The 14,481-nt window shown below is 48.5% G+C and overlaps 1 protein-coding gene across 2 annotated transcripts; it reads left to right on the top strand.

Moving 5' to 3' along the window:
• Window positions 1–818: 818 nt before the first annotated feature.
• Window positions 819–13,607, top strand: SERPING1 (serpin family G member 1). Of its 2 annotated transcripts, none has more exons than XM_045185663.2 (8): window positions 819–843; window positions 1,881–1,958; window positions 3,785–4,403; window positions 6,047–6,181; window positions 7,597–7,797; window positions 7,979–8,118; window positions 11,774–11,993; window positions 13,102–13,607. In XM_045185663.2, the coding sequence occupies exons 2-8, from the start codon at window positions 1,905–1,907 to the stop codon at window positions 13,353–13,355; spliced, it is 1,623 nt and encodes a 540-aa protein (XP_045041598.2). In that variant the 5' UTR covers window positions 819–843; window positions 1,881–1,904; the 3' UTR covers window positions 13,356–13,607. The 2 variants fall into 2 exon arrangements, with proteins under 2 accessions (XP_045041598.2, XP_024433540.2); XM_024577772.4 differs by lacking the exon at window positions 819–843 and adding an exon at window positions 1,270–1,397.
• Window positions 13,608–14,481: the final 874 nt, after the last annotated feature.

Here is a 14,481-nt window from a genome sequence, read left to right as displayed (position 1 = left end):
CTAGCAAATTCAAGAGTTTAAGTCCCCAGGTTACTTGAAACAAGAATAGAATTGTTTCCTCATGCTTCAACCTTCTTGATTTTAGCAATTCAGCAGCTTGACTAGAGTGACTCCATTTTATCTCTGGCACTGACGTGAAGGAACTTCCCCAGGTGCAGGAGGTTCCCAAGTGGCCACAGGAACTGAAACTCCAGCAAAGCAGGTGCAGAGTGTTTATGGGGGGTCTTTTCCAAGGACCCCCAAGGAGACATACAAATAATCTCTCTCATTTCTGTCCCAGGTCAATCCCTGTGCGTAGCACTTCTGGTGCTGGCAGCCAACTTTCTGGCCTGTGCCAGACCGCACAGGCCCAGCAGCGAGACAATCATAGAACATTGGAGCTGTATCAGACCATCGGAGACTGCCTTGTTTTTCAGAGGTGGGGGGGGTTGCCAGATGTAGCAAATAAGATCCAGAATGCCCAGTTAAATTTGAATTTCAGGTAAATGACAAAAAGAAACTTAGAATAATTATGTCTCAATATTGCATGGATCGTAGTTCAAAAAAATTTTTTATTTGTGTATCTGAAATTCAAATTTAACTGGGCTTCCTGTATTTTATTTGGCAACCCTGAGAGGGGAGGGGCTGAGAGGGAAGCCAGGTCTCCCCGCCGGGTCTGCTGGTTCCCAGGCCACGGCAAACGTCCCCTGTCCCCAACATACACCCAGCTTTCCGTTTTTTACTTAAGGCTAGCTGGGCTGGGTGCCCGAATTCCGTGACTGTGTCACAAGAGAAGGGTCAGCGATTCCAGGTCTCGGAGAGGAGAAGCAGCACTCTGACAGAGCTCAGAAGAGCAGAGACCAGGTTAGGACTTCGGACATGTAGGCCCAGTCCAGGCTTATCCCCGAGTGAGGGTGACCGTGGGCCAGGCACTAAGTGCTCCGAGGATCAGTTTCTTAACTATCAAGTGGGCATAGAGGGGTCTGTTTTGAAAGGGTTACTTTGAAGATCAGCTCAGATGAGCAATTTCTGGAAACCTGGTTGCCTGTAAATTGTGGAGCAACTTCTGTCTGTGCTGTGTTTATCATGAACCATGAACGTGGAGGGCGGGGGCAAGCTTTCTTGCTAAGAAAAGCTGAGAGCTGCACCCAAGCTTCCCCACTCCTAGCTCCCAAGGAACTTTGGGCTAAATCCCTGGTCTGGCCCCCAAAGCCCACCAAGGGGTCCCTCCCATCGGATTTACGGGAACTCACGCCAGCGATCAATCATCCTTAATTTGTAACTGGGCAGTGTCCTAGGCCAGCCAATAGCGGAGACCGACCCCCCCAACACACACGCACACCCCACCCTCCCTGATCCCGTGGGACTCTCCACTCAGTGCGCATTGAAGCAGCCCAGTGATCAGGAGTTGGAAGCAGGTTTGGTTCTTTGGAGGGGAAATGGGGAAGGGGTCTTCTCATCTCCCTATTTCCCTCCCCCATTTTCCCGCCCCCCTTTTATCTCTGCAGTCTCTACAGACTTGCTTCCGCTAGAGACTTCTGCCTCCCCCACCCCCTCCCCTGCCCCTCCTGGGTTGTGGTGCCCAGCCCCCTCTGGACCTCCCCTCCTCCCCCTGCTTCTGGACTCATTGTTTGGCTAAAGCAGGACCCCCAGGATGGAACAGATGGACTGAGACCCGGGCCTGGGGAGAGAAAGGCAGAGCCAGCCAGTGCCGGGAAAGGGGAGCAGTTTTGGGAAAACAAAACTGAGGGAGGAGCCTGGGAGAAAGTGGCCGGGAGAGGGCGGCTGAGGGCATTGCTGAGAGGGGCTAGGGCCGGAATGGAATGGGGCGGGTCCCGGCGTGGGCCCCGGGGATGGGCCCCGGTCCTAAAAGCTGGCTCCGACGCTGGCTGGTTGCGCAGGTCCGGGCTGACGTCGCCTCCCAGATGGCCTCCAGGCTGACCCCGCTGACCCTCCTGCTGCTGTTGCTGCTGGCTGGGGTGAGTGGCCCCTTCAAGGGATGGGGGTAGGGGGTGTGTGTTTAGGATTAACCCTTCAGGCCCCGGAGAATGAGGAGAGGTTCGCTTGGGATCAGCCCGTGTGGTCCTTGCGGCCCCACTCGTAGAAAGCCTGGGAGAGCTGGGGATTCAGACGAACGCAGGTTCGGGTCCAACCCGCCAGGCACCGGCCGTGGTGGCCCTCTGCAGGTCGGTTCTCTGAGCCTAACTGTCCTGATTCATCAAGTGGAAAACAAGGGACAAAGACCACATAGGGCAAGGAGATGGACAGCATTTTGCGATATAAAAGCAAGGGTTGTGAGGACACTGAGCTGTGGGTTGGGGTTGGCAGCTGAGACACAGGTTCTCCTCTGTGGAAACCGAGGAGAGGTAGCAGACACACCTGGGGCTGGGTGGGCGTCCATCACAATGAGCGGCCCCAGTGGTCCAGGAGGTCAGGGGTGAGGGCTGAACCCAGGAGCAAGGTGGATGGCTCCCCTGGCCTGTGTGTTCATGTATGCGGAGGTGGCTCTCACAGTGCCCTTCGAGATTCAGCAGGTGATGCAGTGACGAGCAGGGACCTGGAATGAGACGGAGGTTTCACTCCTACTTTTCCTCCAGCTTCTGCAAGACCTTGGGCCAGTTCCATAGTATGACTCAGTATCGGTTTCTTTTATCAGTGAAATGGGGATAATACATGGTTCCTCAACCCAGAACACTCAGCATGTGGGGCTGGATAATTCCTCAGTGCGAGTGGCTGTCCTGTATGTTACAGGATGTTTTGCTGTATCCCTGGCCTCCACCCGCTAGACTCCAGTAGCTTCTCCACCCCACCCCCACCCCCACCCCTGCCTTCTCTCCCTTATAACAAGCAAACATGCCTCCAGACATGACCACACATCGTCTGGGGTCAAAACTGTCTGTGATTGAGTGCCACTGGTCTATACTACTTCTTACTTCCCCCTTTCCTTCCTTGCTCCTTTGCCACCTCTCCTCCCTCCCTCCCTCCCCTCCCTCCATCCTTCCTTTCTTCCTTACTTTTGGAATGCCAGTTGTTTTCAATACCCACTAATGGGTTGCAACCCACAATATAAAAATCCACTTGTTCTAAAGCAAAGACCACAAGCTCAAATGTCTGTACTGGGCAGGCAGGTGAGCCTGGGCAGACAGGCATTTTCTTTATTAAAGTATGTCTTCCTTCCTTCCTTCCTTCCTTCCTTCCTTCCTTCCTTCCTTCCTTCCTTCGTTCCTTCCTTCCTTCCTTCGATGGAGGGAGGGAGGGAGGGAGAGAGAGAGGGAGAAAGAGGAAGAGAAACATTGATGTGAGAGAGAAACATTGATAGGTTGCCTCTCCTATGCATCCCGACTGGGAGTGGAACCACAACCCGGGCATGTGCCCTGACCAGGAATCAAACGGGAGACCTTTCGCTCTGCAGGACAACACCTAAGCAACTGAGCCACACTGGTCAGGGCCATATATTTTATTTTTTTTAATTGCAAGAACACAGATAAGTGACTGTTAACACTCAGCTCCCAAGTTTGGGAAACAACTTCCTATGTAGCAGTAAGTGGTCAGCAGAGTCCTTAACTACTCCTCCTCACCTCCTGCAGAGAATGTCCCAGTCCCCACCCCCACCCGTCCTGCCTTGACCCCTATTCTGAAGGAATTTGTGGCCACGACTCCAGAGCAGGCCCCTCACCCACTAGGCCTTTATGGAAATCATCTTGGGTACAGGACATTGTCCACATCCCCACCTTCTCTTCCTGTTTTGAGTGCTGGAGGGGCCTGTGCCTCATAGAAAAATGAAACACAGTTTCTTGAACTACAGGGTAAAGCCTCCTCAGATCCGAAGGGCACTGACCACAGCCCTGCAGACCCAGACAGCCTGCCAGAGGAAGGCAAAAGAGACACCTTAAAGAAAGGGATCCCTGAGAAGCAACCCATTCAACCCACCGGGGGCGAAGAAATCTTAGAGGAAGAGGTCCCTGAGAAGCAACCCATTCAACCCACCGGGGGCGAAGAAATCTTAGAGGAAGAAGTCCCCGAGAATCAACCCATTCAACCTATTGGGGGCGAAGAAATCTTAGAGGAAGAGGTTCCTGAGAATCAACCCATTCAACCCACCATGGGCTCTTCCCCCACGCCAACGACTGACTCAGCCATCCTAATAGCCAATAGCACTTTGCAAAGCACCTCTCAGCCCGGCATCGAGTCAACCACTGAACCTACCCTCCCAACCACCCAACCCACTACTGGGCCCCTCTGCCCGGATCCCGACACTTACTGTCCTGACTCGGAAAACCCTTCATCAAGGACCACGTTGCAGCAGGCTTTGGTAGATTTCTCCCTGAAGCTCTACCATGCCTTCTCGTCAGTGAAGAAGCCTGAGAGCAATATGGTCTTCTCACCTTTCAGTGTCGCCAGCCTGCTCACACAGGTCCTGCTTGGTAAGACCCTGACTGAGTTCTGTCCAGGTTGTATGTCGGACCCTCCCATGAGGGTACCCAACCCAGATACCTACAAAGCTGTGCCTCAGTGGGGAAGCTTTACGAATGGGCTGCATTTGTGGGGAGGGGAGATGTAATCTCTTTATTCTTGAACTTTCATTTGTTCCTTCCTGTAACGATGATTTAACGGGCACTCTCACTTATAAAACCCTACGGACTATACAAGAAAATATAAAACAGGGTCCCACCCACCAACCGTGGCTCGAGTTCAGACAATAAGGGAGATGAAACTGAAAGAGGTAGAAGGAGAATAATATCGTGACGCTGCTGCTTTCGAGCTGGGTGACCTTGGGCCAGTCACTTAACATCTCTGAGCCTGAGTCGTCCTGTAGAAAATGAAGTGGTTGTATTTAACTCAGAAAATTAAGTAGATAGTCCAGTGCCTGGCTTGATGGGAGGTCAAAAAATGTTAATCCCTCTGCCTTCCTAAGGGACCACTCTCAAGTGCCACGGGTTAATGCCCTAGGAATGACACAAACGAGTTGCCACAAGCAATGAGACAGAGCAGTCACTCAGAGGGAAGTTCCAGGAAGGCTACTAGAGACAACAGAGTGAGCATGTGTAAGAGCCTCTCCTCTGGAGTCCCAGAACCTTCACCCCCCTAACCTCTGCCCGCTAGGTGCTGGTAGCATCCCCTCAGTTATGACGACTGAAGTATCTTCAGACATTGCCAATTCAGTTGATTGGTTTCAGTTAATTTCTTTATTGCCCAAAAGATATAGCTTGAATCCTGTCTCCATCCTCTACTTAGGAACTCTGTGATTTTTTTAAAGGTTTTATTTTATTTATTTTTAGAGAGAGGGGAAGGGAAGGAGAAAGACGGAGAGAAATATCAATGTAGGCCTCTCGCACCCCTCCTACTGGGGACCTGGCCCGCAACCCAGGCGTGTGCCCTGCCTGAGAATCGAACCAGCAACCCTTTAGTTCACAGACCCACGCTCAATCCACTGAGCTACACCAGCCAGGGCGGAACTCTGTGATCTTAAATTAAGTAGATCACTTAACCTTTTAAACCTCAGTTTCCTCGTCTGCACAATAAGGGTAATGATTGTCCTTATGTAAAAGGGTTATTATGATTCAATGAGATAATGTGGGAAAAGCACTTACAATGTCTGCAACCAAGTAAGTGTTACTGCATAGAAAATGTGTGTGATAAATATTTAATAATGAATAACTGACAGGGTATTGAACGTCCGTTCTCTTTTATGATTCTGTGATGTCTCCTCTTAATAGTGATCTAGTGGCCCTGCCTATAGGGTAAACCTTGGTAAACCCAAACCAACTAAATAATAGTTCATGTGGAACAGGCAGTGGGTAGACCAGGCTTTGACTGAGGAGTGGAGTGAATATTAGGTAGAAAAATAGGGAAGGGGAGTATCTGAAGGCCTGGAAAAGCCTCACTGTGATATTCATAATTCCCCCACCCCTCTCCTTCTGATATATGTACTGTCTCCCAGAACTATGCTTCCTGCTCTGGTGTTATGTGGTTCCCCACCCCATTCCAGCCTGGTCTCAAAAGTGGTCCCGACGGTGGGTCCTCCACATCTCCTACAGTTGACCCTCATCTCCTCCCTTTGTTGTAGGGGCTGGGGGCAGCACCAAGAAAAACCTGGAGACCGTCCTCTCCTACCCCTCGGACTTTGCCTGTGCCCACCAGGCCCTGAAAGCCTATGCATCCAAAGGCTTCACTTCAGCCTCTCAGATCTTCCACAGCCCAGGTGAGTGCTGGGATGGGGCACGGGGAGGCAGCTGCTGAGCAGGGTCCTGTCCTGAGGAGATTCTGAGGTGGACCCAGCACTGGGGGGAAAGGACAGGGGGAATGTTAGAGCTGGAACACCTAGGATGGATGGCAGAGCAGGGGAGGGCCTCTGCAGACATACAGGGACTCCAGAGAGTCCATGAGATTTGGGGCAAGTTGTTTGTATTCATCAACTCTGTTTAGAACAAGAGTTCGTGAATAGTTCATGCGTAAGAGCTAGAGACGTAAAATAAACAAAAAGTGTCTGCTAATCTGGGTCAGGAGTGTCTTGGGCCTCCTAGTCTTTGTAATTTTTTTTTGTATTATATGAATTTGTCGTCATTTCCATGTGTTAGGAATAACTGACAGGGTATTGAACGTCAAGCATGGTTGGTAAGTAGGTAATAAGGGCAATAAACTTCCAAAATGATGGACTGCAGTTTTATTCAAGGTCTGGTACGCAGAGCCATAGGTTTCTGCAGAGCTGCTTCAGAAGTCATGGTGGGAGTGGGCGTCGGGGAGGCAGAGTGAGGAGGGGCGCCCCCTCCTGTGAGAGGGAGGTGCAGCCAGCTGGGCTCTGAGCTGCCGCCCAGGCTCACCCACAGGTCTTTTATATTGCGGGCTTCAGACATGACTAGGTGTGAAAACACAGTCCTCTGCTGTTCGAAAAGATTTGAAAACTACAGATCTACTCTGGCCCTGTCTTTAAATAAAGGGAAAAAATGTTTTCTTGTCTTTTTTTTAACTAATGAAAACAATATGTATTCACTGTAGAAACTGAGAAAACACCAACACACAAAGTGAAAAAAAAAACCCGCTTTTTAGAAATGGGAAAACGTGGCTCAGAGGTGTTTGAGTAGCGTCGCATTTACTTATTTGCTAGGAATCCACCTTACCCACTGCCTTGCTGGGTTGGTGGAAAATACGACTGCATTCAATATCAGTTATTTAATCCAGGAAACATTTCTCTTTCAAACGCTGTTTTCTTCAGTGGACCTGGGCTTTGGAAAGCAAAAGCCGGGAAGTCTTATTATTAACTTACGCTGAGGCCAGTAAGCAGACTCTGTTGCCTCTTGAATTTAGAAAAGACAGGGGGAGAAATACAGGCAAACGGACATTTGGAGTTTTCTTGCCGAGCTGTGCTCACACAGCAAGCAGAGGCTGGTGGAGCCCAGGATGAGTTCTGCTCCAAGTTCAGGGTTTGCCTTCTTGGGCCTCACTGCCATATCTGTTAGAGGAGTGGCCTGGACCCCTGCTCCAGCATGCTGTGTTCATTGAAGTGAGCACAAGGAGTGATGGGAAACACACCCCCTCTCAAAGCCTGCTCTTGGAAGTGGGGGGTGGGGGTTCAGGGGACTCATGCCTACTTCTCTTGATCTGCTCCCCCTGCCACAGACCTGGCCATAAGGGATGCCTTTGTGAATGCGTCTCAGAATGTGTACGGCAGCCCCAGAATCCTGGGAAATGACAGTGATGCCAACTTGGACCTCATCAACACCTGGGTGGCGGAGAAGACCAATCACAAGATCAAGCAGCTGCTAGACAGCCTGCCCTCCGACACCCGCCTGATACTCCTCAATGCTATCTACCTAAGTGGTAAGGGGGCCCTGGACAAGGTCCTTCCCCGCCTCCTGGCTTCAAAGCCCACTCGGCTCCAAGTTCCATGACTGCATACCATTGTACAATACCTGTCCCACCCCTTGCTAACAGTGAGTTTAGCTCTACATCCTTTCCCCACCTGCAGTAAAGTAACTCTCCCCCTCTGTCTTTCTTCTAGCCAAGTGGAAGATACCATTTGATCGCAGCAAAACCAAGAAGGAGCCCTTTTACTTAAAATCCTCTGTGATAAAAGTGCCCACGATGATCAGCAAGAAGTACCCAGTGGCCCATTTCAGTGACCCGACATTGAAGGCCAGGGTCAGTTCTTAGCTCTTCTCACTCCTGTTTCCTTGCCTCTTGTGTGTCCTGATTTCTTTTCTGCTATGGCCCCACTGGTTTGGGGTGCACCCTTACTAATTTCTACTCCTTCCCTCTGTGTTTCCACACTGTTCTTTTCTCTTTCTCTCTTCTCCAGCCTTGGCTGAGGCACACATTGTATATTTTAGCCTGGAAAGCAGGACTCTAAAGTTTCTTCATTCATCTCTATTCCATCAAATGGCAAGAAGTGAGTCATGTTTCTGTTCTTTTCATCTGATATAGGCATGCATGTACAGCAAGCATGTATGTATAAACATGTATAGGTATATCTTGTGTGTGCATACATTTGGCATATGCACACACATGTGTGGTGCACATGTGTTTAATGGCTCAAGTTCCTTAGCAGGAATTGAACAGTATTATTTCAGAGGCCCGGGAGGGAGGCAAGACAATATGGAAGCCAGAAGATTCTAGTCAGTAAGGTGTCTCATGCCCAGTGATCAGATAGTTCTGCCTTTTAGCAAGGCAAGAGCCAGACCTTTGAGACAGAAAACAGTGGGAGACATCCGGCAACTTCGTTCCAGGCTGAAAAGTAAAGGATGTATCATGGAGCACACCGGGCTTGTTTCTACCTTGGGAGCCATCCTTAGCTTTCCCGCTGCCTACCCCTTTCTTCACTCATATTTTCACACACCTTGTTCCTTCTGCCCCCCCAGGTGTCAGCTCAAAGATGACCTTGGTGGAGGGGCCTTCCCCTTCCTTGAAGTGGTCCCCTCTTCACTCTGCAACGTCACTGTTTTATTATATTCATAGTATTTACCACTATCTGAACTTATGTTATTTGCTTATTTGATGACAATATTGTCTGTCTCACTCCTGGGGAACAGAGGCCGTACTGTCTTGTTTCCTAGAGTGTCCCCAGTGCCTAGAACACTGCCACATAACAAGTGCTCGTGGCATGTTTGCTGAATGAATGAATGAGTTCAGTAGAGGGTGCTAGTATGTGTGTCTGGGAAGACTTCACAGAGGAGGTTACTTTTGACCATTCATGCACTTTTCCCCATTCAGTGAGTCTGACCTTTCATAACTGCTTAACAAAACCAGGACAGCATGTCTGAGGCAGAGAAGAGTGAACATGTATGGCATGTTCAGGCCATCGCTCTAACTAACTCAGAGTGTATGGTAGGGAAGTATTAACATGAGGTCTTTTTTTGTTTTTTGAAGAATGACTTTTTTTTAATTTTAGAGAGAGAGGGGAGAGAGACACAGACAGACATCAATTTGTTGTTATACTTATGCATTGCTTGCTTCTTGTATGTTCCCTGACTGGGAATCGAACCGGCAACCTTGGTGTATCAGGGCAACACTCCAACCAACTGAGCCACGCTGGTCAGAATAATGTAAGGTCTTTTTTTTTTTTTTTTTAATAAAGATTTTATTTATTTATTTTTAGAGAAAGAGGAAGAGAGGGAGAAAGTAAGGGAGACAAGCATCACTGTGTGGTTGCCTCTCACATGCCCCTAACTGGAGACCTGGCCCGCAACCCAGGCATGTGCCCCAACCAGGAATCAAACCAGTGACCTTTTGCTTTGTGGGATGACACCCAACCAACTGAGCCACACTGGTTAGGGCTTATTTAATGTATTAATGTTATAAATTCAAAATCTTAAGCCTTTTAACTTTAAGCTAATTTACTTATAATTATCTATAATAATTTTTATATAAAACACTTTCATTTATTCTTTAATTAAGCAACTTCAAACAGATTAAACTTGTTTAAATGATTTTTTCCATTTACAGATATAGTTAACTAATATTCCCATTAGCATTTCGAGCTTATGGGTTTACTTTATAAATATGCCTTTTTTGTTTGTTTGTTTTTTGCCATGCCAGTGTGGCTCAGGGTATTGAGCTCCAGCCCGAGAACCAAAAGGTTGCTGGTTCAATTCCCAGTCAGAACACATGCCTGGGTTGCCAGCTGGGTCCTCAGTTGGGGGTGTATGAGAGGCAACTGATCTATGTTTCCATCCCTCTCTTTCTCCCTTCCTTCCCCTCTCTCTAAAAGTAAATAAATAAAATATTTTTAAAATAACTAAATAAATAAATAAAGGTTAAATCAACTTTAACCTGGCATCTTGACATCATTCTCAAACTTAATAAAATTATCATATGCTTTTTTGCTTAAAAGCATAAAACTAGCATGCCTGATTCTCTTAAGATTATCCAAACTTTCCCTGGCTGCTGTGGCTCAGTGGATTGAGTGGCAGCCTGTGAAACAAAGGGTTCAATTCCCAGTCTAGGTCCTGTGCCGGGGTTGCAGGCTAGGTCTCTGGTAGGGGGCTCTCAGGAAGCAACCACGCATTGATGTCTCTCTCCCTCTCTTTCTCCCTCCGTTCTCTCTCTAGCAAAACAAATAAAATCTTTAAAAAAAAAAGAGAGATTATCCAAATTTATCATCCCGTGTTAGTACTATGAAGTTAGCTTATTTTGTCATTCCCATATTTGCTTCCAAATCTTCCTGAGACTCAAAGAGTATTCACCCAACCAAGGGGGTTAGATTTACCAGTTCAGTTCTGCCCAGGCTACTGGCTTGGCAATTCTAGACTATAACATGGTACTTTTGGTCAGAGATTTAAGGTCCATATGCAGAACTTGAAGGGTACATACTGCCCAGATGATCACACCCGAGTTGGAGCCTTCGCCAAGGAACCCCATGTCCATGCTGCACAGTTGGCAGCAGTTACATCCTGCTCCTTCTGGACCATTTTTTCAAATTCCAAATAGTGATTGGTTTCAGTTCCTTTCTTCATTGCCCAATTGAATTCTGCAATCTAGACTCTTCTTGTCTATCTTTCCACCCCAAGCCTAATGCCCTTTGAATGATTGTCTCTCATATCCTACTAGTCTAAGGAATCTCAGCCTTGGCACTACTGACATTTTGGATTGGATAATTCTTTGTTATGAGGTGCTGTCCTGGGTGTTGTAGGCTTTAGCATCATCCGTGGCTTCTACCCACTAGACCCTGGTAATACTGTGAGCCCGCTCTATCTGTGACAATCAGAGTGTCTGCAGACATTGCCGAGTGTCCACTGGGGGCGAATCCGTCCTGGGTTGAGAACCAGTATATTAGACCTGTGGGTCCTGCACTTCTCATATTTTTGCCTGGCCATCAGTGAAAGTCCTTCTAATGGCAAACTGGGGAGGTAAGCTAGGATCAGCTGGTACAGAATCTTGAGTGTCACACTAAGAGACTTATACTTACTCTCATAGACACCACAGAGCCATCAAAAGTCTTTAAAAGGACTGACCTCCTAACTCTGGAGGTACCTCATGCACGTTACGTGCTTCATGCACAGCACACTTGAGAGGAAGGGAACAGGGCTCAGGAAGGTCAAATGACTTGCCTGTGTTACATAGCTCACCAGTGGTAGAGTCAGAGTGTCATCCTTGGCCTGTGTGATCAGGAACTTGGGCTCATTCTTCTGCATCTCACCAACTCTGTTCACCCAAATGGCATCCTCACTTCATGGCACAGCCTGGAAGCCTAAATCTGGCTGCTGCTTGCTGTAATGGTGCAGATCAGAGCAGCAGGCCCAAGATCAGCCTTTGGACCAGAGGGTAGGAAGACTGATTAGATGCATCTTTTTTTCACCAGGTGGGGCAACTGCAGCTCTCCAACAACCTGAGTATGGTGATCCTGATACCCCAGAACATGAAACACAGTCTCAGAGATGTGGAAAAGGCTCTCAGCCCCACTGTCTTTAAGGCCATCATGAATAAACTGGAGGTGACCAAGTTCCAGTCCGGTTTTGTATCGATGCCCCGATTCAAACTCAAGAGCAACCAGGACATGCTGGCAATCATGGAGAACCTGGGTGAGCCCTGGCAGCTCAGAGTTGCTCCCAGACCATCAAAGGAGAAAAGGGTGTGGGGGTGATCCCTAAAATGCATTTAGTGCTCTCTAGAGCATTTTTAAAACAGCTTATTTATTTATTTTTAGAGAGGGGAAGGAAGGGAGAAAGAGAGAGAGAGAAACATCAATGTGTAGTTGCATCTAAAGCGCCCCTGCACTGGGGACCTGGCCAGCAACCCAGGCACGTGCCCTGACTGGGAATCAAACTGGTGACCCCCTGGTTCACAGTCTGGTTCTCAGCCCACTGAGCCACACCAGCCAGGGCTCTCTAGAGTATTTTTTACAGCTATAATCTCAGGTTGACCCTCAATCCTGTGTTAGCAGGACAAGTGCTGTTATCTCATTACATCATTGAGGAAATGACCCAGAATGTTTACATGACTTAGCCAAGGTCCCTTGAACCAGTCATAAGTGATCAGAACACGAATCCAGGTCTTCAGTGCTCTCGACTATTTGCATTGTGGTTCACTGTGACATTGGGACAGGTGACCAAGGTGGGCCGTGGATGCCCCAGAGGCATTTCATAACACTCAGCCACCCCATGGATTGTGCAAGAAGCACTCCGAATAAGAAGGTGACTGGAGGCTTCTGAGTTTAGGAGAGGGAACAGAGACTCCATATCCTGACCTTTGACCTCACTTGCAGATAGATCACTTCATTTTCTGTTAAAGACTTTGACCTTCCTAATAGGTAACCTTGTTTCCTAGTATATGACATCACACCCTTGTATATGACCTCACTTGATAACATATTACCTCTTTTTTATATAGTACCTCACTTCTAAAGTCCTTGTTGACAAGGAAACAGGGACATCGTTTTTCAGGATTTTTGGGGGGTGGGGGCAAAGCCTCTCACCACTTTCTCTCAAGTGGTAGTTGGAGTGAAGATGGGCCTGCTGGCAGAGGAGCCTGGGAACTGGACCAGAAGGTATGATGTACATTTTGATAAGCAAGGAGGAGGAAGAGAGTACTAGGACTTGGGACCAACCCAGAAAATTCAGGACAAGTGTTTCTAACAGCTGAGGGTTTCATGCTGGCCTTTGACTGTGTTTTTCTTTGGTTATACCCTAGAATTCTACGACTTTTCCTACGACCTCAATCTGTGCAGGCTGACGGAGGACCCGGACCTGCAGGTTTCTGCAGTGCAGCACCAGGCAGTGTTGGAGCTTACGGAGACCGGGGTGGAGGCGGCTGCGGCCTCGGCTATCTCGGTGGCCCGCTCTTTGCTGGTCTTTGAGGTGCAGCAGCCCTTCCTCTTCCTGATCTGGGACCAGCAGCAGAGATTCCCCATCTTCATGGGGCGGGTGTATGACCCCAGCACCTGAGACCTGTAAGGGCCAAGCCAGGGCCAGCCCTACCCAGTTGCAGCCCCCCCACCCCCTGCTGCCTGCCTGGACTGGTCTCCAGCCACATCCCACCTCTGGTGACCTCTGTCCTCCACCTGAAGGGCACCTTCAGAGTCTGGTAAAGGGACCTTCTTCCAGCATCTCTTCCCTGTGACTCTCCAAACCGCTTTTTGCAGCTTCCTCTGGTTCAAGTTCACTAGACTTTACAAAATAAAAATTGGCAAACCACGACTTCATTTGCCGTTCAGTTTTAAAGGCCAAGGGTCACCATGCCCTTGTATCAGCTAGCTATTGCCTTGTAACAAGTCATTCCAAACTAGTCGCTTAAAACAACAACCATTATTATTTCACCTAAGCCTTGGGGTTGGCTAAGTGGTCTTGCTGATCTGGGCTGGACCGAGCTGATCTGCCCTGGGCTCAATTTTACATCTGTAATGGTTGGCAGGTTGGATGACTCCAAGAAAGGAGTCAGAAACAAGCTTTTTCATGGAAGCTCTGCATCTCTACTGGCACCAAGTTTATCGTTGTCCCACCCGCCAAAGCAAGAGAGTCCCATGGCCAGACCTGGAGTTGGAGAGGACAGGCACTGGAGTTGCAAAACAAAGTCATTAACTGCAGGCTATTTGTGCAACCCTGTTGTGCCTGTCCCTATCTCACTTATTTGTCTGTGACAACAGTGATGTCAGTAACTGGCATTGTCGGGAGCTTACACAGGCAGTCTGCTGAGATCTCTGCAGACATTCATCCTCACCAAGCGTATATGGCGAACTCTCAACTCTAAGAGGCTACACCCTACTCAAAGCCATCAGTTAGAAAAAGGCAGACTTGGGGTTCGAAAGCACATCTCTATGGCTCCTAAGCCTAAGCTCAGAGCCCCTATCTGTCTCTGCTCCTCTATCTTAGAATCCTGCCTTTTTCTTAATATTTTCTTTATTCATTCAACAAATGTAGTACCTGTGTGTCTGCAGTATGCTAAGCACAGAAGGCATAAAGATGACTTAAGCTAGTGCCTACCTTGAAAACCTACAGCTTGATGAGGGAGACAAATAGGAAGATAGATTTTAACACACAGCGTTCTTTTCACCTCTGAAGATGCCTCGTACTG

Source organism: Desmodus rotundus, chromosome 5 (assembly GCF_022682495.2).
Source record: "Desmodus rotundus isolate HL8 chromosome 5, HLdesRot8A.1, whole genome shotgun sequence".
Classification (NCBI taxonomy): domain Eukaryota; kingdom Metazoa; phylum Chordata; class Mammalia; order Chiroptera; family Phyllostomidae; genus Desmodus; species Desmodus rotundus.
This window is presented reverse-complemented; position numbering and strand designations above follow the sequence as displayed.

What these genes read in the sequence shown, in the direction of transcription:
- SERPING1 (XM_045185663.2), top strand. Translation starts at nt 1,905, where the DNA reads ATGGCCTCCAGGCTGACCCCGCTGACCCTCCTGCTGCTGTTGCTGCTG. An exon ending in GCTCACACAGGTCCTGCTTG is followed by an intron (nt 4,404 to 6,046) that starts GTAAGACCCTGA and finishes CCTTTGTTGTAG; the next exon opens with GGGCTGGGGGCAGCACCAAG. An exon ending in CAATGCTATCTACCTAAGTG is followed by an intron (nt 7,798 to 7,978) that starts GTAAGGGGGCCC and finishes TCTTTCTTCTAG; the next exon opens with CCAAGTGGAAGATACCATTT.